The sequence below is a fragment of the Protopterus annectens genome, chromosome 16.part0 (assembly GCF_019279795.1).
Source record: "Protopterus annectens isolate FY-2018-M chromosome 16.part0, PAN1.0, whole genome shotgun sequence".
NCBI classification, from domain to species: domain Eukaryota; kingdom Metazoa; phylum Chordata; order Ceratodontiformes; family Protopteridae; genus Protopterus; species Protopterus annectens.
In genome coordinates this window covers 674,463,406-674,487,427 of record NC_056750.1, presented here as the reverse complement: position 1 = coordinate 674,487,427, position 24,022 = coordinate 674,463,406, and the positions used below count along the sequence as shown (strand labels likewise).

Here is a 24,022-nt window from a genome sequence, read left to right as displayed (position 1 = left end):
GAACATACTGACATAGCTAACCCAACTCAGAATCATCTAAAAGGTTTTAACTGCTCAATGGCAGGAGTCTAAACAAGAAAATCTACTCCTTGCAAACTCTCCTCATCCTTGAATCTGTAGACATCTATGCAGTTACAAGTTGATATAAAGCCACAGAGGGCAACCCAGCAAGGCTATAATGCATTCCACACACGTAAATCAGCTACTGCATAAGTAGGACCTAAAGTAGGGGAGTCTCAGTTTACAAACACACACACACCTCATGGCTGGTCGCAGTATGACACACTTGAGATTCTCCATGTTCAACTTACCACAAGTTAAGTTCCAATTCCACATCCTTACAAGCTACAGATCCATCTCCATGATGAAAGAAGTCCATATCACAGACATGAAAGTATTAGAGATGTTCGTACCCTTCAGCCCAACACAATATACATATGAGACTAACTACCCCAGCATTACATGGGAATTGTACACAGCCTCAAACACCCTGGAACTGCTAGTCTGTTTGGGGTTGTGTACGATTCCCAGTTTATAGTGCAGTAGTTAAAATTGCCCAAGAATACGGTGTTGGGTTGAATGGATTAAGTCTCCAGTACATTTATATGCATCTTACTGGTTTTCTGGGTCATACAGGAGGACCTACAGCTTGCAAGGATATGGTAAGTGACTCTACCTATGGTAAATTAGACATGGAAAAGTTCAAGTGCTTCACACAGTTTGACTAGCTTTAAGGAGTTTGTTTTTAATGCAAACTGATGCACCGCCACCCACCTTTTGTCCTTTCATGTGCAGTAGCAGGTCTGAGTGAATACAAGGCATTACAGCCCTATCCTACCGGTGTGCTCTACTGAGCTTTAGACCATGTCTCAGTAAGTGCACAGATTTCTACATTCAGCAGGGTGAAGAGAGCTTACTTCGACTCCCGGCACAACAACTTTAGAATTTCTTGGGTTGGTTTTGCAGGCTCTGAAAATATCACTGAATATAATGCCCCCTTTGGCGTATATCTGTCCAGACACATGCAACAACTCAAACTCTTAGAGATAACTTACTAAAAGGATGCAAGGCCTAAACATGTCCAACACAGGTCAACTCACAGCCCTGTCACTATGCTCGGTATCCTATAGCCTGCTAACAGGTGACCTGTGCCTGGCATACAAGGCATCCTTCGACACATTACTGATGGATTTACTGCACAACAGCAAGTCAAATGCCATAAAAATACTCTGTCTAGGGATTGAAACCTCTTCTGCAACATCAACAGAACAGTTTGGAAGGACAGGTACAGCTCAAAGAAGTTACTGCTGTTGAGGATCAAACTCTCCCATCCATATAAAACAAAGTTCATCCCTGTTCATATTTAAATGCAACTTAGATATATTGATGGTAAACAAAAAAAATACCACAGGACTGCACCCTGTACTACTTCATGGACAGAGGCAGCTTCTAAATGTTTGTTTTGCTTAAAACATACTATGCGTTATCCCATGCATGGGTCAATCTTAATTAGGTAACCATTTGAAAGGTAGGGACTAGCTATAGCGAGTACCAAAATAAGGAGACTGAGTGGCTGAAAGAGCAGACTTACACAGACCAAGTCCGAGATACCATTTCTGTGAATATTCTGTTTTCTCTGAGGTATGGTGATGTCTGAATTAGCTTATGTAAGATCAGGAGGGTGAGGGCTTGCTCCCCCCTGCAAAAACAAGTTTAAAAGAGAAGAGCAATTTTCAAGATTCACTCCTCCTGTGCTCCCCCCCTTCTTTGGCACTCGGCATTTTGAGTGCCAGTATTTCAGTAGGGAGCCTCTAATTATCTATGGTATGACCAAAGTTATTCTCATCTGGGGTAACATACAAGCGACTACGGGATAGTTAAAGAGAATCTATAACCAAATGGGAGAGGTGATTTCAAGCACAAAAAAGGAAACTGCCTAGGCTTAAAGTGGCCTGCAAGAGCAGCTTGCCTAGTACTTCCCTATGAAAGCATATATGGTTGGCAATGACTAAAACCATACTAAAGGGGTGGGCAACGTTTTAACCAATATTCAAAAACTTAAAGCGGATAGTTGTAGACCACCCCTGGCAAAGCAGCATGGGCTGTTAAATACAGCCATCTCATTTTTTATTTGCTGCAAATAGCTGTTTATCAACATGGATAATGTTCTACCATTTTCTAAATGAAGTATAACTGTATAGTCCCAAATAGTCAACTTTCATTAACACTGAACAATGTTGCAAAAACTAGTGTTAGCACTTTGAAAATTCGCGAGTCATGATTAGCATGAAAAACAGTTAAAATCTTACCATAACCATAAATGTCCTTCTCTTCCATGTTGCAGTATTCATACTGTGAGTTTTCCAGCCCTCAGGTGATCCAGCGTTGGCTTCTATACAAAAACCTTAAGCCCGGTTGCCGTAGGCGCGTGGGACGTCACACAGGGCCATAAACCATGGAGTACAAATGTGACGTCGGCACGCACAGAACTCAGAACTTGAAACCCAGTGAAGAGACTAAGGCCAAGGAGAAGCAAAAGCAAATGTCCCTGCAGGGCTGTAGAGACTGGCCTGTAGGGAGGGGATACACTGGAGAAGACGGAGGATACCAGGGGGTTGGAGGGTGGGATGGAATACTGCAACATTGAAGAGAAGGACATCTATGGTTATGGTAAGATTTTACATAACTATTCTATGTCCTTCTATTCCCATGTTGCAGTATTCATGCTGTGGGAGAGTACCACAGCTAGGAGGAATGTTGGGAGGTGGCAGAGGTTGAGGATTCCAGGAATCCTTGCAGGATTGCCCTGGCAAATCCTGCCCTGGCTCTAGAGACCTGGTTGAGCTTGTAGTGTTTAGTGAAAGTATGGACTGTAGACCAGGTGGGTGCCTCCACGATGGAGGATGTGGCTAGCCCTTTCATGAAGGCCTTTGAGGTAGCCATGCCTCTGGTAGAATGCACTCGCACTCCTTGAGGCAATGGTTTGTGATGACGAGAGTAGCAAAAGAGGATGGATTTCCTGATATAGGAGACAGTTTGTTTGGAGGCTGCCTTTCCAAAAGCCCTGGGATTGAAGGAAATGAACAGTTGGTCAGATTTTCTGAAGGACTTAGTTTTGTCCAAGTAGAATCTCAGTTGTCTATGTACATCCAGGGAATAGAGAATCCTCTCCGCAGAGTTAGTAGGGGAGGGGAAGAAGGTGGTTAGGTGAATAGACTGGTTTAAGGATAGTTAATTTACTACTTTGGGCATAAAGGAAGAGTTTGTGCGTAGGGTCACCCTGTCACTGTGAAAGGTGATGTAAGGAGGGCAAGCCATCAGGGCCTGTAATTTAGACACTCTTCTAGCAGAGGCAATGGCCACTAATAGAATGGTTTCCATGTGCACATTTGAAGAGATGCTGTGCTGGCGGGCTCAAAAGATGGTAGGGTAAGCTTTTCAAGCATGATGTTGAGGTCCCAGGGAAGAGGGATGGGCTTTCTTGGTGGTCTGATGTGCAAGACCCCTCTAAGGAAAAGTTTTACGTCCAGTCTGGAAAGAAGACGTGGCTGTAAAGGCAAGCATGCAGAAATGGCAAAAAGATGGACTTCGACAGAAGAGTGAGCTAGTCCCTCCTTAATGAGTTCACAGATGTAGTTCAGGACAAGGGGTGGATCTGCCAGAAATGGATCCTTGCCTCTAAGAGAGCACCATTTCGAGAATCTCAGCCATTTAAACAAATATTTTTTTCAAGTAGTTGGTTTCCTGACCTCCCTCAGGACTGACAGCACGTCTTCTGAGTACTGTTGTCTAAAAGGGATCAAAAGTTGATCACCCACAGAGTTAGGTGCAGTAAAGACAGTTGTGGGTGAAGGAGGGATTCCTGTTGCTGCATTACTAGGTCCACCTTACGGGGTAAAACTTGTGATGATTGCCCTTGGTTGGGGAACCAGTGTTGCCTTGGCCAATAGTGAGTCACCAGCAAGAATTTTGGTTGTTCCTTCTTGATTATCAAAAGGACTCTGAAATAGAGCAAAGCGAGGGAAGGCATATAGGAACATTCCCTGCCATATAAAGCTGAAGGCATCCTCTTTTCAGACTAGTGGTGAGTGAGTCCTGCAAAAAATGTGTTTAGTTGTCTCTTCTGGGGGGAGGAAAAAGTACAGTTGTGTACACTTACCATAAATGTAGATGTTACAGTGTATTCACTGTTGCAGTCATTACATTTGGGTAATCTCCTGGCAGGTTGCCCTCAGTCAGCCTGATTAACGAAGTCTTGGGTCCTGCTTCGGTTCGGTTGCTGTCCCTTCTTCCATGACATCAGGGGTCCTACTTCGGTTGCTGTCCCTTCTTCCATGACATCAGGGGTATAAAACAGGCAGCCAATGCCATTACATCAGTTTTTCTTGTCCCAGATGTTAGGTGCCCACCTAATGGGGAGCAAATAATCACAAAAACACAAAAGTATACCTCCAACCAAAAGCAAATACACCAAAAAGGTTTTTAAGCATAGTAAAAGAAAGTAGAGGTATAGCCAGAAAAACCTAGGGGACTGGAGGGCGGGTAACCAGGACTGCAACAGTGAATACACTCGAACATCTGCATTTATAGTAAGTGTACACAACTGTACTATGTTCTTCGTGTTTCACTGTTGCAGTCATTACATTTGGGTAGATTCCCAAAGCTATGGTTAGGAGGAGGAGTTTATACAGCATTAGGGCCAGCTATAAGGCCCTGCAAGACAGCAGTGGCAAATCCAGCTCTGGATGTAGAGAAAATTGGTAAATGATAATGCTTGGTGAAAGTATGTACAGAACTCCAGGTAGCAACTTCTAGGATATCCCTGGTGGAGTGAGATTTGATCCCCTGGGGGATAGGTTTTCTATGGTGCTTATAGCAGAAATTAAAGCGATGGCTTATCCATTTAGAAATGGTTTGTTTTGAAATAGCCTTCCCCTCTGCCCCTGAGCAAATGCTACCAGCAATTGTTGAGATTTTCTTCGAGATTTAGTCCTGTCCAAGTAAAATCTAAGTTGTCTGTGCACATCCAAGGAATGCAGAATCCGTTCCCCTTTGTTCTGTGGATTGGGAAAGAAGGCTGGCAAATGAATGGACTGATTAAGAGCCACACTGGAAACCACCTTGGGCATAAAGGCTGGATTGGTCCTGAGAGATACCCTGTCCGCATGAAAGATGATGAAAGGCTCCACTGCCATAAGGGCCTGCATTTCAGATATCCTTCTAGCTGAAGTGATTGCTAAAAGGAAAGCAGTTTTCCAAGAAAGAAATTTTAAGTCTGCAATAGCAGCTGGCTCAAAAGGAGGTAGAGTGAGTTTCTCCAAAACAAAGTTAAGGTCCCAGGGCAGGGGTAGGAGCTCTTCTGGTTGGTCTCAAGTTTTTTGTCCCTCTGCTTGAGCAGAGGATGAGAGAAAAGGGGTGGTTCTGTGTTATAGTGAGCTGAAATAGCTGAGGCATGGATTTCAATGGAGGAAAAAGACAGGCCGTTGTGAAGCATCTCAGTTAAGTATTGCAAAATCTGAGGTAAAGTGGGTGCTTGCTGTGCTCATCCCTAAAGATTGGTTCCAGGCACAGAATCTTTTCCATTTGTCAGCATAAGATTTTCTAGTACTAGGTCTCCTTGCTTCCAAGATGACATCCATCACAGGTTTACTGAGGGATGATAAGGATGAATTTAAGTGATTAGCCAGGCTGCAGGGCTCAACGTTGGAAGCTGAGAGTGCAGAATTTGGTTTTCCTGCTGAGACAGCAGGAAAAGGGTCAGAGGCAGGTGCCATGGAGATATTTTCGACACACTGCACAAGAGGGGCTACCAGTGTTGGCAAGGCCAGTCTGGAGCAATTAAAATCATCCTTGGTTTGTCCTGTTTGACTTTTACTAGAACTTTGGAGAGCAGAGTCAGACGGGAAAAGGCATAGAGACTGACAGGATTTTCCAAAGGAAGGACAGAGCATCCACTTTCCAGGCTTGTTTGTGGGGAGTCCTTGTGCAAAACATGTCCAACTGGTAGTTCTGGGGGGAGGCAAATAGATCTATGTCTGGGCTCCCCCATTTGCTTGTCAACATGTTAAAAAATCCATGGTTCCAGTTTCCACTCGTGTGGGTCCATGAGGTTTCTGCTTAGTCCGTCTGCCAGTGTATTCAATTTTCCTGGCAGGAATTGAGCTTGTAGGTTTCACCTGGTAGCTCAAGGCTGTGTTCCACAATGCCATGACTATTCTGCAGAGGTGGTAGGAATGTGTACCCCCCTGCTTGTTTATGTACCACATAACCATGGTGTTCAGTCTTTCCCATTAGTTGTCCTGGAAGAATGCAGTCCTTTAAGGCTGTCGGAGCATTCTGTACAGCTAACATTTCTTTTTGATTGATATGTAGGTGCATTTGATTTGGGTTCCATTTACTCTGAATGCACTTCCCTGCCAGATGAGCCCCCCATGCATAGTCTGATGCATCTGTAGTTAGGGTTTGGGCGGCAGGGGGTAGTGTGAATGGTAGTCCCTTGTTTTGGTGGCAGGCCTCTGCCCACCATAGGAACTCCAGGCGTAGGCAAGATATGATAGGAATCATTGTTTCTAGGCTGTGAGAATGTTGACTCAATAGACTTTTTAGATACCGCTGTAGTTTCCTCATATGCAGTCTTCCATATGGAATTAGGAGAATGCAGGAGGCCATGAACCCCAAGGCTTGCAGTATTTGTCTTGCAGATAAGCAGGGTTTTTGTGGCCACTTGTTTGAAGTTAGTTACCAAATGAATTTGCTTCACTGGCGTGAGGAAAGCCATCTGGGCAGTTGTGTTCAAGCTTGCACCCAGGAATGTAATCTGTTGACGGGGTACCAGTTGTGATTTTTTTTTTCATTTATGGTGTACGCCAGACAAGTTAAAACCCTTTTTACAAATGTCAGATTTAAAAGTATGCCCTGGTTTTCTGCCTGAATTAGACAATCGTCCACGTATGAATATATTTAAATATTTCTTTGCCTGCAAAATGCAATCACTGGAGCTAGGCACTTGAATACCCTGGGCGCAGTAGACAAGCCAAAGGGCAGTGCAGAGAACTGATAATGCAAGTAGCCTGCTTTGAAGCAAAGGTATCTTCTGCAAGCTTTCCTGATTGGGATGTGCAGTTATACATCTTTTAAATCTAGAATTGCCAACCAGGCGGCTTTGTCTAGCATAGGAAGTAACTGGTGAAGAGTCAGCATCTTGAATTTTGGAATCTCCAGAAAAGTGTTTAGAGTAGAAAGGTCCAGGATTGGACTCCATGATTTGTCTTTTCTGGGTACCAGAAAAGCCTGGAACAGAAACCTTGTCTCTTTTCCTCTTCTGGTACCAGATTAATAGCCCCCATGCTTAAGAGGGAACTTACTTGTTTTTGAGCCTCTGCCCACTGATTTGGGGGCAGGTCTGGCCACCCGCTTGATGTTGGCAACATGTGGAAATGAAATCTGTATCCCTGGGACACTATTTAAAACCCATTTGTCCTGGGTTATGAGTTCCCAGTTCACTGCATGAAGAGCAACCCCCCCCCCAAAGGGGTGGTTAAAAGTTAAGTGCTTGGGAATGTTAAAAGGAAATCGTTGAATGTTTACTATAGGGGGTTGTCTTGCTCTTTCCAGATTTGGAAGTGGAGGCCCCCCACTGGTTAGTTCTGACAATCCCCTGGGACTGAAACCTGTTTTTTTTTTTTTGCTGTGTCTGGGTTTGGCTTGAGAGGATCGGGAAGGGGCTGGGAAGGACCAATTCTTAGAAGGCCAGTGCCTACTAAATCTTGGAGGTTGCACTTGTAAGAAATCTTTAAAAGTTTGCATAGATTCAGCTTTATCTTCCATCTTTTTAAGAACTTCTTCAGCCTTATTGCCAAACAGGTCCTGATTTAAAGGAGCATCCAACAATTTAGTTTTAACATGATCAGGCAAAGATTGTTCCTTGAGCCAAGCATGCCTTCTAAGCACAAACCCAGTAACAGCAGCACTGCAAGAGGCCTCCAAATAATCAAAACCACACTGCAAAGTATGTTTTCCAACTTATTCAGCAGAATGCATTAAGTACTGTAAATCTTTATTTTCCACACAGTCAGGAATCAACATCATTTTCTGTTTAAGCAGTCCAGTAATATGCTGTTAATATTTTAACATATGAAATTGGCAGTTTAAAGCTCTGATTGCCAATGTTGCAGAAGTATAAACCTTTTTACCCCATCTATCCAGCGCCCTGGAGTCTCTATCAGAAGGGGTAGGATTTTTAGCAGTAGAAGCCTTAATGCCTTTGGGTCCCTGAGAATTGGTTTCTGGATCTGCAACAGGATTTTTGAAAAGGAACTTTGACTCAGGAACGCTGTAGTACCGGTCAGGTTTACTAGGAGCCAGAGGCAGGGAATCAGGGGCCAAATTGGATTCCGAGAACACATCAACAACGTCTAGTACAGGAAGTACAGCCAAAGGCCTATGCTGAGATAGAAGGAAATCTCAGCCTCTTTTTAGAATCAGAAAATTCCAGGCTTTCCCAGTGGAAATGCTCCCTTAAAGTATGTAAAGTTTCCCCAAAAGAAAAATCCTCAGGAGGGGAAGCAGAGGGAATGGAATCCTCTGCATCAGAATCCTCATAAGTAGGTATGGACAAATCCAGGTCATTAGAAGAGTCAGAAGAAACAGAATCCTGATCAGAAGATTCATAAGCAAGCTCAGCCCTAGGCCTCAGAGGTGGAGGGGTTTGACTACCGCTGATTAGAGTTATTATATCTTCAGTCATTTTTTACATTTGTTTTTTAGGCATAGGGGCCTGAGCGTCAATTTTTTAGACATGGATCGAGATTTAGGCCTTAGTAATGAAGGAGGTGTCGTTTTAATATTCAAGTCTGTAGGCCTGAATACACCCTCAGAAGCTGGTGCCTGCACAGCGGCTCCAGACCCATCCAAGGTAGAGACATCCACGGATTCCATAATTGAAGTATCTCGCGGCATACCGGACTGCGAATTAGAAGTAGTGGGTATCAGGGTCTGAAAAAGCACCTGAGTACCAGCGAACTGGTGACTGGCTTAGGAGAAGCTTCATCGGCAGCTATGGACCTCGACGGCCTGTCTCTGTCTTTATCTTTGCATTTTTTCGGAAACCCGGTAGTCAGATGGCTAATCGACATTTCTGGATAATTAAACAGAGAACCGAAATAATGAGAGGCAAAAATATAACGATGACGGAGAGTGCGCGGATTAAAAAAAGCACAAAACCCACAGTAAGGTACTTCGTGGTCAGGGCCTAGGCAAGGAATATAGTACGAATGAAAATCTTTATGAGGTATTTGCTTTCCACAAGTAAAGCAATTATTAACTTACTGACATCAGTAAGGAGCAAGAAAAAGTTTCCCCAACGGGATACTTAGCTTTAAGTTGAAGACTTCGGAGCTGAAACTCGAAAACAACAATTTCAGGAGTCGGCCGACCAGCACTTGCGAACTGCTTCTGCTTTGGGTACCGCATGGCAAGAAAGACTGATGTAATGGCGTCGGCTGGATGTTTTATACCCCTGACGACCTGACGTCATGGAAGAAGGGACAGCTACTGATGCAGGACCCAAGACTTTGTTAATCAGGCTGACTGAGAGCAACCTGCCAGCAGATTACCCAAATGTAATGACTGCAACAGTGAAACACGAAGAACATCAGATCCACTTGAGGTGTGCCCCACTGGTGGACTACGTGTAGAAAGGTATCCCTGGGCAACATCCATTCATGTTGCAGAAAGGAGGTTCTGCTGAGCAAGTCCGCTTGCTTGTTTTCCTGAGAGGGGATGTATGAAGCTTTCAAGAAGACGTCGCGTTTTGCTGCCATTTCCCAGATTTGCAGCGTTATCTGGCATAACTGGTATGCCTTTGTCCCACCTTGTTTAGGTACCACATGACAGTAGTGCTGTCTGTCACAATGTGAAGCATCTGGTTGCAGGATGGGAATGAAGACTTTTAGAGCTAGCAGGACAGCAGTCATTTCCGTGACATTGATGTGCTGTTTTTGCAGGGCAGGGGACCAGCAATGTTGTACCCTGTAGCCCCTTGCAGGGTTGCTTCCCACCCTAGGTCTGGTGCATCTGTGTGCATGGACTGAGTAGTGGGAGGGAGCTGCAGAGGAATTCCGTGGTTGCTGGAAACCTGCTGAATCCATCACTTCAGCTCTATTTTTAGGCAGGGCAGAAGGGAGATGTGTTTGTCTAGAGGCTGTTGGCTCTGAGACCAAACATTCTTTAAGTACCACTGGAATTTCCTCATGCGCATCCTTGCTAGTGGGAGCATGCGGATAGTGGCAGCCATGAGACCTATAGTTTGCAGAAGCTATCGTCAGGTGCGATTCTGTCAATAGGCTTAGAAAATGGGAGGAGAGGGACTGTACTTTGTCTGGTGAGAGAAAGGATCTCATTAGATCTGTTCGGATTCTGCACACAAGGAAAACCTTGTCCTGTTGTGGGAGGAGAGAGAGAATTTTTGAAGGTTGAGGGTGAAATTCAGTTTGTGCAGTAGGGACATGGTGAATTGGAGATGGGTTAGAAGGGTGGACTCTGATTCTGCCAAAATGAGAATGTTGTCCCAGTAAGAGTTGATTTGCACTCCCTTGGTCCTGTAATGGGTGATGGCTGGGGCTACGCACTTGGTAAAATCTCTGGGTGCTATAGACAAGCCAAATGGCAAGGCAGTAAATTGAAAATGAGAAGAGGGCCCAGAGAAGCCCAGGAATCTCCTGTGGGAGAGTCTGACTGGGATGTGCAAGCATGCATCTTTTAGGTCTACAGTGACCATGAAGGCTTGAGATAGGATGAGCGGTTTGAAGGGAGAGAATCTTGAAGGAGGGACCTGTAGGAAACAGGTCTACTTATGAGAGGTCAGGATAGGTCTCCAGGGCCCATCCTTTTTGGGACTTAAAAGGTGGGAGTAGAAGCCTAGTCCCTTCTGTCCTGAGTGAACTGGTTCTATGGTTCCTTGGGAGAGAAGTTCCTGCAGGATGGGAGGAAGTTGATTTTTGGGAGGGAAAGGTATCTTTTTTAGTACAGGTTTTTCTTTCCAGGACAGAAAGTATGCTTTTTAAATGATGGAAAGAACCCACAAATCTGAAGTGATGGTTTTCCAGAAGGGAAGGCATAGGGTAAGGCAAGTGGACAGGGGCACTTGGGCAAGGCAGTCACGCGGAGGAAGGTCCCACTATCTGGAAAGGGCTGTTTGTTGGGGGTTGAGGTTGAGGGGTATCTGGGATAAGGTCGTCTCCGAAGTCCACTACGTGGTCTGGCAGTAGAACGGTGAGAGGTGGAAGGGGCGCTTCTGACAAAGGATGTTTTGGCTGGGTAGTTCCTGTAGTATCTGGACAATAGGGACACCAGCAAGCACTTAACTCATTAACCTCGAGTACCTTCTCATGGTGCCTCTGTGCTCAACACCGAACGCGCTATGAGAAGATAGGAATTCCATCATGTTAACCCAGAGTGCCTTCCTGCAGCGTAAGTTTACAGCCCTAATTTGAAGCTATTGTTGAAAAATAAGTTGAGAGAGTAACTGAACTTTGTCAGTTACCTTCTCAACTTAGGATTTACAATGGAGTTACCTAATGGTCCTTTTAGACGTTTATGAGTAAAACGGGTTGGAATGCTCCTAGTCTTTTCTTATGATTACAGCAAAGCAGACTGTCTGCATTTCCTAAATGAAGCGGTGGCAGCCAAGCAGATTTGTACATAACTCAAGTGTGTTACATGATTAGTCTATGGATAGTATATTTATATTTCTGTACTGTTGTAGTAATTTTTTGAAGAGTGCTGAGTGCGTGTTGCTTAGAAAGTGTTCTAAGAAAGGAAGGGATATGCAAAATTGCATCGTGCTGCTTCTTGAATATTTAGTAAGGAAGTTTAGTAGTGATATGTGCATCAATAACTGTTTCCCAAACAGCTGTTTCTATGTGCAGCCCCCCCCCTTATCACCTAACCTTTTAACGAGTAGGAATGCCAAGCGTCCAGTTTGACAAGTTTATATTGCTGCTGTGACTTTCCCTATTGTATTACTTGCGGGTGTGTTCCTAGCTTACATAAGGTGTCAGTCGAGCCCTCAAGGAGTTCAGCACTGTGGGATGCTTGAACTCAGATTTGACATAAAATTAGTTTGTGCTCTAATAAGAATAATGATAAAAAACTAGTGCTGTTTAAGGAAAATAATGTTAAACAATTACATTTAGACAATTCTTTATAATAAGCTGCATTGTACTGTGTAAAATGTTCTGTAGTCGGCTCTTTTGAGTAATGGAGGCGGGGCTAGCACAATTTTGCCGGTTTTAGTACCGGCAAAGAAGTCATTGATCACTTTATGCAAGAAGTTGACTTGCCTGTAGTGTTTCATTTTAACGGATAAGATACTGGGAAGTGGCTTCGTAAAATGTATTCACTGTTTTGAGTTAAACTAAGTTGTTGGGAGTTTTGTAGTTCTTAAACAGACTTGGTATAGGAAGTTTACAAGTATTTACTGTCAGAGTTTACAAGTATTTACTGTCAGAAGTGTGGCATGATGGGTGCTAATAATGTGTGGAGTACTAAGGATGTGTTCTGGTTACATTCATATGATTAAAACCAGCTGTGATACCAGTTTGTTATTTTCCATTAGTAATGCTTGGTAGTCTGTTTTTGTGGAAAGGATAGTTCTTTGGCCTGGTGTGTGTTTGGTGCCAAGGTCATCAACTAGCGCCATTGATGCTCCATTTCCTGTGGGCTGTACTGATCAAGTTTTACTTAATAAACATGTGCTCTGACTACCCGTTACTGAGTACATGTATGTCAGCAGCTGGCCATTTATTTTATTTTGTAAGTATGTACCCATCTTGGGATGGGTTACTATGATTTATCTGCATCCTCTGTATACCTTTTCCAGAGTAAATGCACAATCAGTGGTTTACACCCTTTCTTTAAGCTACTCTACAGTTACATGTCCTTATACAATCACTGGATGATTTTACAATAAACTGTCCGTTTGTACTGGGGGTTGTCATCTCACTATATGGCCAAGTCTTTAGGTCTTCTTTTAAACTGATTTGATAAAAAAACCCAAACTCTACAAGTAAAAAAAATTTAAGGGGGCCAATTTTAAGGGCAAATGAAAAAAGAAAAACTCTTCCTTCCTTGAGCCAGAATCAGGCAGTCCAAATAAGGATAGATCTGTATTCCTTTTAGCCTGAAAAAAGCTATCACTGGAGCCAGAACTTTCGTGAACACTCTAAGCAGTAGATAAGCCAAAGGGCAATGCAGAGAACTGATAGTGAGAAGTCCCAGCTCGAAAACGCAGATACTTCCTGCAACTTAGTCTGATAGGAACATGAAGGTAAGCCTCCTTGAGATCCAAAGTTACCATCCAATGATCTTTGCCCAGCAGAGGTAAAAGCTGTTGTAACGTCAACATTTTGAACTTGGGAATGTCCAGATAAGTGTTGAGGATAGATAAATCCAAAATTGGTCTCCACGTGTTCCCCTTCTTTGGTACTAGGAACAGATGCGAATAAAATCCTAGGCCCACTTCTGGCATAGGGACCGGCTGTATGGCCCCTATTTGGAGTAACAGAGAAATTTGCTTGTGAGCCTCTATTCTTTGTTGAGGAGGAACGCCTGGCATGCCTTTGAAAGGAGGCAAGGTATGGAAATAAAACCTGTAACCTTGGTGTATGATATCCAATACCCATCTGTCTTGGGTAATTAAACTCCAATTTTCTTTGAAAAGTGCCAACCTTCCTCCCAAAGGTGCTGCCAGACGAGAAGGCTCTGGCAGCTGAAAAGGTAGGTCATTGGGTCTGTTTACGAAAGGACTGACCCCTGCCCTCACCTGAAGACTGTGCAGGAGAACTCCTGTTCTAGGCGTGGAAGAGCCCTCAGCTCTGCCCCTGCCACGTCTAGATCTACCCCTAGTCTGGGAATCATGAGAAGGATACGCCCACCCTTTAGTAGGCCAATTTCTACTAAACTTTGGAGGCTGAACCTGCAAAAATCTTTAACAGTCTGCATAGACTTAGCCTTGTCTTCCATTTTCTTTAAAACTGCTCAACAGGAGAACCAAACAACACATCAGATTGTAAAGGAGCATCTAAAATCCTTGTTTTAACATGGTCAGATAAATTCTGATCCCTCAGGCGTGCCTGAATAACTGACCCAGTGGCAGCCACCCTAGACGAGGCCTGTACAGCATCAAAACCACATTGCAAAGAATGCTTACCCACCTGTTCAGAAACATGTACTAAATCTTGCAACTTTACAATCAATACCTTCCGCCAGAGCATCAACCTTAGACTTCAATTGTGAAAGGAGATAGTTTTGGTATTTCAACATGTGAAACTGGCAATTCAAAGCCCTCATAGCTAGAGTGGAAGAAGTATAAACTTTCTTTCCCCATCTATCCAAGGCCCTGGCCTCTTTATATCTGCAGGAACCGGATTTACAACAGAAGCCTTAACACCTTTAGGCCCCTGGCTAACAGTTTCTGGGTCTGCCCTAGGACTCTTAAAAGATACTTATGAGCTTCAGGCACCCTGTAATACCTATCCGGGTTTAACAGGAGCAGGAGGAGAATCAGGATTAAGAGAAGCCTCTGTAAAAAACATCTCTTCCACTACATCCAAACAGGAGGTATAGCCAAAGGCCTATGCTGGGGTAAAACAAAAATTCCCTAAGCCTTTTCCTGGAATCAGAGAAGTCCTGACCTTCCCACTTAAAATGCTCCCTCATGGAATGAAGAGTTTCTGAAAAAGAAAAATCCTCAGGAGAAGCAGAAGGAGTAGAATCATCCACATCAGAATCAGAATAAGGAGAGTACTCCTGCAAGTCTTCAGCCGAAGACTCTGAAACATCCGAAGCCTGCTCAAAACTCCCTAGCTCAGGCTCCACCCTAGGTCTCTTATCAGGAGGGGGCAAAGAACCCCTAATCAGAGTAATCAAATCTTCTGCCATTTTAAGCATATGCTTCTTGGGCACAGTTCCTGAAGAACTAGGGGTGACACCAACTGAAGCTAAACCTGGCCTGCCTCTAGGAGAAGCCTTGGAAACAGAAGGAGAGGGCCTAACCACCTAGGCAGGAGGGGAGTACAGTAACCTGAGAAGCCCCAGCCTGGCCTGCCTCCTGAGAGGCCACATCCTGCAATAACAAGGTCTCTCCTGGGATCCCAAAGAAACCTCTGGAACCACCGCTCCACCGACACCTCTAAAGAACCGCGTCCGGACTTTCTTCTAGCCTAGGCTTACTGCTTTGTCCTTGCGCTTCAAGAAGCGGGCGCCGGAGCATCCGACGGCATTTTATAATTGCACCGCTTCCCAAAGACTAACCTGGCACAATCCTCTCTTATAGTGCGCTTATTAAATCTAGCACAAGAGCGACACCCAACAACGTGCGTCAGGCCCTAAACAAGGAATACACAAAGTATGATAATCTCTATGCGGTATCTGTTTCCCACAAGAAATACAATTATTCACTTTTTCTGACATCCGTAAAACCACTGAGGCAAGAAAAACTAAAATATTCCCCAACGGGTACTTAGCCAACTTTGACTCGGTCTGAAACTCCGAAAATTTCAGAACGCCAACCGGCACTTGCAATACAGCTTCTGCATCGGACCATGCGGCAAAAAGACTGAGGATATGACGGGTCATGCATTTGTACCCTGACGCCCTGATGTCAGTCAAATGCGCTTGACCGACGCCAGCCTTATACTTTGATATTCGGGCCGACCGAGACAGCGGACTACCCAAGTGGACTGCAGCAATGTGAGATGAAGAACATCCTTATTTACTCTACAGTGCAAATGTGATGAACATACTGGCATAGCTATTAGCCAGAATCATCTAAAAGGTTTGCTGTATTGTAGGAGTCTAAAATACAAGAAAATCTACTCCTTGCAAACTCTCTCATCCTTGAATCTGTGACATCTAATACAGTTACAGAAGTTGATATAAAACCACAGAGGGCAACCCAATAAGGAGCTGCAATGCATTCCACACCGTAAATCAGCTACTGCATAAGTAGGACCTAAAGTAGGGGAGTCTCAGTTTACAAACACACACACACCCCTCATGGCTGAGTGCGCTGGTATGACACCTTGAGATTCTCCATGTTCAACTTACCACAAAGTTAAGTTCCAATTCACATCCTTACAAGCTACAGATCCATCTCATGATGAAAAAAGTCCATATCACAGACATGAAAGTATTAGAGATGTTCGTGCCCTTCAGCCCAACACAATATACATGAGACTAACTGCCCCAGCATTACATGGGGTGTACACAGCCTCAAACACCTGGAACTGCTAGTCTGTTTAGGGGATATGCGATTCAGTTATAGTCTGATAGTTAAAATTGCCCAAGAATACGGTGTTGGAGTTGAATGGATAAATCTCCAGTACATTTATATGCATCTTACTGGTTTTCCTGGGTCGCCTGGGAGGGATTACAGCTTGCAAGGATATGGTAGAAATGACTCTACCTATGAGTAAATTAGACATGGAAAAAGTTCAAGTGCTTCACCTAGTTTGACTAGCTTTAAGGGTTGTTTTTAATGCAAACTGATGCACAGCCACCCACCTTTGTCCTTTCATTAATGCAGTAGCAGGTCTAGTGAATACAGGCATTACGTATCCTACGATTGTGCTCTGCCCAGGCTTTAGACCATGTCTCAGTAAGTGCACAGATTTCTACATTCAACAAGTGAAAGAAGAGCTTACTTCGACTCGGCACAACAACTTTAGAATTTCTTGGTTGGTTTGCAGGCTCTGAAAATATCACTGAATATAATGCCCCTTTGGTATGTCTGTCAGAACACATGCAACAACTCAAACTCTTAGAGATAACTTACTAAGAGGATTAAGGGCCTAAACATGTCACTTTGGAGTCCAACTCACAGCCTGTCACTATGCCGGTATCCTATAGCCTGCTAACAGGTGACCTGTGCTAGCATACAAGGCATCCTTGACACATTACTGATGGTTTACTGAACAACAGCAAGTCAAATGCCATAAAATACTCTGTCTAGAGTTGAAACCTCTTCGCAACATCAACAGAACAGTTTGGAGGCAGATTTTGTCAAAGTTACTGCTGTTGAGGATCAAACTCTCCCATCCATATAAAACAAAAGTTCATCCCTGTTCATTTAAATGCAACTTAGATCTATTGATGGTAAACAAAATTACCCACAGGACTGCACCCTGTACTACTTCATGGACAGAGGCAGCTTCCTAAATGTTTGTTTTACTTAAAACATACTACGTTATCCCATGCATGGGTCAATCTTAATTAGGTAACCATTTGAAGGTAGGGACTAGCTATGGCAGTACCAAAATAAGAACTGAGTGGCTGAAAGAGCAGACACACAGACCAAGTCCGAGGATACCATTTCTGTGAATATTCTGTTTTCTCTGAGGTATGGTGATGTCTAGATTAGCTTATGTAAGATCAGGAGGGTGAGGAGGCTTGCTCCCCTGCAAAACAAGTTTAAAGAGAATTTCAAGATTCCTTGCCTCCTGGCCCCCCTTCTTTGGCTCGGCATTTTTGGTGCCAGTGACCCTCAGTAGAGACCTCTGAGTATCTGTAGGTATGACCAAAAAGTTATTCTCATCTGGGGTAACATACAATGACTACAGGGATAGTTAAGAGGAGATCTATAACCAAATGGAAGTGATTTCCAAGCACAAAAGGGAAGCTGCCTAGGCTTAAGAGTGGCCTGCAGAGCAGCTTGCCTAGTACTTCCCTATGAAAGCATATATGGTTGGCAATGGCTAAAACCATACTAAAGGGGTGGGCAGCGTTTTATTCAATTCAAAACTTAAAGCAGATGGTTGTAGACCACCCTGGCAAAGCAGCATGGGCTGTTAAATACAATAAATACAAACATTTGCTGCAAATGGCTGTTTATCAACATGGATAATGTTCTACCATTTTTCTAAATGAAATTATAACTGTATAGTCCCAAATAATCCTTTCATTAACACTGAACAATGTTGCAAAACTAGTGTTAGCACTTTGAAAATTAGAGTCATGATTAGCATGAAAAACGGATTAAAATCTTACCATAACCATAATGTCCTTCTTCCATGTTGCAGTATTCATACTGTGAGTTTTCCAGCCCTCAGGTGATCCAGCGTTGGCTTCTATACAAAACCTTAAGCCGGTTTGCGTGGCATTGGGGCGTCACACAGGAGCCATAAACCATGGAGTACAAATGTAGCGTCAGAACTCAGAACTTGAAGCAGTGGAAAGAGACTAAAGGCCAGGGAGAAGCAAAGCAAATGTCCCTGCAGGGCTGTAGAGACTGGCCTGTAGGGAGGATGCCCCTGGAAGGCGAGGAGGGATACCAGGGGGTTGGAGGGTGGATGGAATGCTGCAGCATTTGAAGAAGGACATCTATGGTTATGGTAAGATTTTACACTTAACTATTCTATGTCCTTCTATTCTATGTTACTGATATTCCTTTAATGGAAGTACCACAGCTAGGAGGAATGTTAAGGAGGTGGCAGAGTTGAGGATTCCGAGGAATCCTTGCAGGATTACCTGTAAATCCTGCCCTGGCTCTAGAGACCTGGTTGAGCTTATGAGTGTTTAGTGAAAGTATGGACTGAACCAGGTGGAGTGCCTCCAGTGGGGATGTGGCTAGCCCTTTCATGAAGGCCTTTGGTAGCCATGCCTCTGGTAGAATATTTCGCACTCCTTGAGGCAATGGTTTGTGATAGCGAGGAAGTAGCAAGAGGATGGATTTCCTGATATGGAGACAGTTTGTTTGGAGGCTGCCTTTCCAAAAGCCCTGGGATTGAAGGAAATGAACAGTTGGTCAGATTTTCTGAAGGACTTAGACAACTGAGATTCTACTTGGACAAAACTATGTACATCCAGGGAATAGAGAATCCTCTCATGAGTTAGTGGGGAGGGGAAGAAGGTGGTTAGGTGAATAGACTGGTTTAAGGATAGTTAATTTACTACTTTGGGCATAAAGGAAGAGTTTGTGCGTAGGGTCACCCTGTCACTGTGAAAGGTGTAAAGGCAGCCATCAGGGCCTGTAATTTGAACACTCTCTTCTAGCAGAGGCAATGGCCACTAATAGAATGGTTTCCATGTGCACATTTACGAAGAGATGCTGGCTGGGCTCAAAGATGGTAGGAGTAAACTTTCAAAGGCATGATGTTGAGGTCTCCCCAGGGAAGGGATGGGCTTTCTTGGTGGTCTGATGGCACGAAGACCCCCTCTAAGGAAAAGTTCGTCCAGTCTGGAAAAGAAGCGTGGCTGCAAAGGCAAGCATGCAGAAATGGCAAAAGATGGACTTGACGAAGAGTGAGCTAGTCCCTCCTTAATGAGTTCACAGATGTAGTTCAGGACAAGGGGTGGATCTGCAGAAATGGATCCCTTGCCTCCTAAAGAAACTTTTCCTTCGAGAATCTCAGCCATTTAAACAAATATTTTTTCAAGTAGTTGGTTTCCTGGCCTCCTCAGGACTGACATACGTCTTTAGAATACTGTTGTCTAAAAAGGGATCAAAGTTGATCACCCACAGAGTTAGGTGCAGTAAAGACAGTTGTATGTGGGTAGAGGAGGATCCCACTATTTGCTGCATTACTAGGTCCCATATACAGGGTAAAACTTGTGATGGTGCCCTTGGTTGGGGAACCAGTGTTTACCTTGGCCAATAGTGAGTCACCAGCAAGAATTTTGGTTGTTCCTTCTTGATTATCAAAAGGACTCTGGAAAATAGAGCAGCGAGGAAGGCACATTCCCTGCCATATAAAGCTGAAGGCATCCTCTTTTCCAGACTAGTGGTGAAGTGAGTCCTGCAAAAATTTGTTTAGTTGTCTCTTCTGGGGAGGAAAAATTACAGTTGTGTACACTTACCATAAATGTAGATGTTACAGTGTATTCACTGTTGCAGATCATTACATTTGGGTAATCTCTAGCGAGTTGCCCTCAGTCAACCTGATTAGAAGTCTTAAGGTCCTGCTCGGTTTGCTGTCCCTTCTTCCATGACATCAGGGGGTATAAAACAGGCAGCCAATGCCATTACATCAGTTTCTTGTCCCCAGATGTTAGGTGCCCACCTAATGGGGAGCAAATAATCCACAAAAACACAAGTATACCTCCAACCAAAAGCAAATACACCAAAAAAGGTTTTAAGCATATTAGTAGAAAGTAAGAATTATATTAGAAAAACCTAGAGAGGACTGGGCCCGGGTATGGGACTGCAACAGTGGATACACTCGAACATCTGCATTTATAGTAAGTGTACACAGCATGCTATGTTCTTAAGTGGTTCACTGTTGCAGTCGTGTTGGGTGGATTCCCAAAGCTATGGTTAGGAGGAGGGAGTTTATACAGCATTAGAGACCCTATAGGCCCTGCAAGACAGCAGTGTAAATCAGCTCTGGATGTAGCAGAAAAGTGGTAAATGATAATGCTTGGTGAGAGTACACAGAACTCAAGGTAACCTTCTAGGATATCCCTGGGTGGAGTGAGATTTGATCCCTAGGATAGGTTTTCTATGGTGCTTATAGCAGGAAATTAATCTGATGAAGCATCCATTTTAGAAATGGTTTGTTTGAAATAGCCTTCCCTCTGCCCTGAGCGATACTACCAGCAATTGTTGAGATTTTCTTAGAGATTTAGTCCCTGTCCAAGTAAAATCTAGAAGTTGTCTGTGCACATCCAAAGGAATGCAGAATCCGTTTCCTTTGTTCTGTGGATTAGGGAAGAAGGCTAGCAAATGAATGGACTGATTAGAAGGCCACACTGGAAACCACCTTGGGCATAAAGGCTGGATTGGTCTGAGATACCCTGTCCATGAAAGATGAAAGGCTCCACTGCCATAAGGGAGCCTGTTTCAGATATCCTTCTAGCTGAAATGATTGCTAAAAAGAAGCAGTTTTCAAGAAAAGGAAATTTAAGTCTGCAATAGCAGCTGGCTCAAGGAGTGGGGTAGTTTCTCCAAAGCAAGTTAGGAGTCCCAGAACTGAGGTAGGAGCTCTTCTGGTTGGTCTCAAGTTTTTGTCCCTCTGCTTTGAGCAGAGGATGAGAAAAAAGGTGGTTCTGTGTTATAGTGAGCACAAATAGCTGAGGCATGGATTTCAATGGAGAGAAAAGACAGGCCGTTGTGAAGCTATCTCAGTTAAGTATTGCAAAATCTGAGGTAAGTGGGTGCTTGCTGTACTCATCCCTAAAAGATTGGTTCAGGCACAGAATCTTTTCCATTTGTCAGCATAAGATTTTCTAGTACTAGGTCTCCCTTGCTTCCAAGATGACATCCATCACAGGTTTGCCTGAGGGATGATAAGGATGAATTTACTTAGAAAGTGATTAGCCAGGCTGCAGGGCTCAGCGTTAGAGCTGAGAGTGCAGAATTTAGTTTCCTGCTGAGACAGCAGGAAAAGTCAGAAACAGGTGCCATGGAGATATTTTTGACACACTGCACAGAGGGCCTACCAGTGTTGGCAAAAGGCCAGTCTGGAGCAATTAAAATCATCCTTGGTTTGTCCTGTTTGACTTTTTACTAGAACTTTGGAGAGCAAAGTCAGGCGGGGAAAAGGCATAGAGACTGACAGGATTTTCCAAAGGAAGGACAGAGCATCCACTTTCCAGAGCTTTGTTTGTGGGGAGTCCTTGTAAAACATGTCCAACTGGTAGTTCTGGGGAGGCAAATAGATCTATGTCTAGGCTCCCCATTTGCTTGCCTACCAACATGTTAAAAAATCCATGGTTCAGTTTCCACTCGTGTGGGTCATGAGGTTTCTGCTTGAATCCGTCTGCCAGTGTATTCAATTTTCCTGTAGAGGTGAGACTGTAGGTTTCACCTGGTAGCTCAGGCTGTGAATTCCACAATGCCATGACGCTATTCTGCAGAGGTGGTAGGAATGTGTACCCCCTGCTTGTTTATGTGCCACATATATGGTGTTCCAGTCTTTCCCATTAGTTGTCACTGGAAGAATGCAGTCCTTTAAGGCTGAGGAGGGCATTCTGTTACAATAGCATTTCTTTTGATTGATATGTAGGTGCATTTGATTTGGGTTCCATTTACTCTGAATGCACTTCCTGCCAGATGAGCCCCATGCATAGTCTGATGCATCCTGTAGTTAGGGTTTAGTGACGGGGGTAGATGAATGGTAGTCCATGTTTTGGTGGCAGGCCTCTTATGAGAACTCAGGCGTGAGCAAGATATGATAGGAATCATTGTTTCTAGGCTGTGAGAATGTTGACTCAATAAGACTTTTTAGATGCAGCTGTAGTTTCCTCATATGCAGTCTTCCATGGAATTAGGAGGGAATGCAGGAGGCCATGAACCCAAGGCTTGCGTGTTTGTCTTGCAGATAAGCAGGGTTTTGTAGCCACTTGTTTGAAGTTAGTTACCAAATGAATTTGCTTCACTGGCGTGAGAAAGCCATCTGAGCGGTTGTGTTCAAGCTTACCCAGGAATGTGTGTGGGGTACCAGTTGTGATTTTTTTCATTTATGGTGTCATGAACAGAGTTAGAACCCTTTTTACAAATGCAGATTTAAAAGTATGCCCTGGTTTTCTGCCTGAATTGAACAATGTCCATGAATATGTTTTAAATATTTCTTTGTAAAATGCAATCACTGGAGCTAGGCATGAGATACCCTGGAAACATGATGGGCAGTAAAGGGCAGATTCTGAGAGAACTGATAATGCAAGTAGCCTGCTTTGAAACAAAGGTATCTTCTGCAAGCTTTCCTGATTGGGATGTGCAGTTATACATCTTTTAAATCTAGAATTGCCAACCAGGCTGTCTAGCATGAGAAGTAACTTTGGTGAAGGAAGTCAGCATCTTAGTTTTGGAATCTCCAGAAAAGTGTTTAGAGTAGAAAGGTCCAGTTGGACTCTCATGATTTGTCTTTTCTGGGTACCAGAAAAGCCTGGAATAAAGGAAACCTTGTCTCTTTTCCTCTTCATTTGCCAGATTGTAGCCCCCCATGTAAGAGACACTTGTTTTTGAGCCTCTGCCCACACTGTTGGGGGCAGGTCCTGACCCTACCTGCTTGATGTTGGCAACATGTGGAAATGAAATCTGTATCCCTGGGACACTATTTAAAACCCATTTGTCTGGGTTATGAGTTCCCCAGTTCACTGCATGAAAGAGCAATCCCAAAGGGGTGGTTAAAAGATAAGTGCTTGGGAATGTTAAAAGGAAATGGATTGAATGTTGCTATAGAGTTGTCTTGCTCTTTCCAGATTTGGAAGTGGAGGCCCCCACTGGTTAGTTCTGACAGTCCCTGGGACTGAAACCTGTTGCTTGTGTCTGGGTTTGGCAGGAAGGGATCTGGGAAGAGGCTGGGAAGGACCAATTCTTAGAGAGCCAGGTGCCTACTAAATCTTGGAGTTGCACTTGTAGAAATCTTTAAAAGTTTGCATAGATTCAGCTTTATCTTCCATCTTTTTAAGAACTTCTTCCAGCCTTATTGCCAAACAGGTCCTGATTTAAAGGAGCATCCAACAATTTAGTTTAACACATGATCAGGCAAGATTGTTCCTTGGGCCAAGCATGCTAATACAAAGCACAAACCAGTAACCTTAGCACTGCAGAGGCCTCAAATAATCAAAACCACATTTGCCAAGGTATGTTTCCAACTTATTCAGCAGAATGCATTAAGTACTGTAAATCTTTATTTTCCACACAGTCAGGAATCAACATCATTTTCTGTTTAAGCAGTCCAGTAATATGCTGTTAATGTTTTAACATATGAAATTGGCAGTTTAAAGCTCTGATTGCCAATGTTGCAGAAGTATAAACCTTTTTACCCCATCTATCCAGCGCCCTGGAGTCTCTATCAGAAGAGGTAGGATTTTTAGCAGTAGAAGCCTTAATGCCTTTAGATTTCTAAGGGGTGGTTTCTGGATCTGCAACAGGATTTTTGAAAAGACTTTTGACTCAGGAGCAGCTGTAGTACCCGGTCCAGGTTTACTAGGAGCCAGAGGCAGAATCAAGGCAAATTGGATTCGAGAACATCAACAGCATCCTAGTGCAGGAAGTACAGCAAAAGGCCTATGCTGAGATAGA

General features: G+C 43.8%; 1 protein-coding gene across 1 annotated transcript in view; it reads right to left on the bottom strand.

Moving 5' to 3' along the window:
• EHMT1 (euchromatic histone lysine methyltransferase 1) overlaps positions 1-24,022 on the bottom strand; it is a 1,716,251-nt gene that overhangs the window by 817,776 nt on the left and 874,453 nt on the right. Inside the window, exon 17 of the mRNA XM_044058169.1 lies at positions 23,528-23,541. Within this exon, the coding sequence (XP_043914104.1) occupies positions 23,528-23,541 (14 nt within the window). The remainder of the gene's footprint in view (positions 1-23,527; positions 23,542-24,022) is intronic.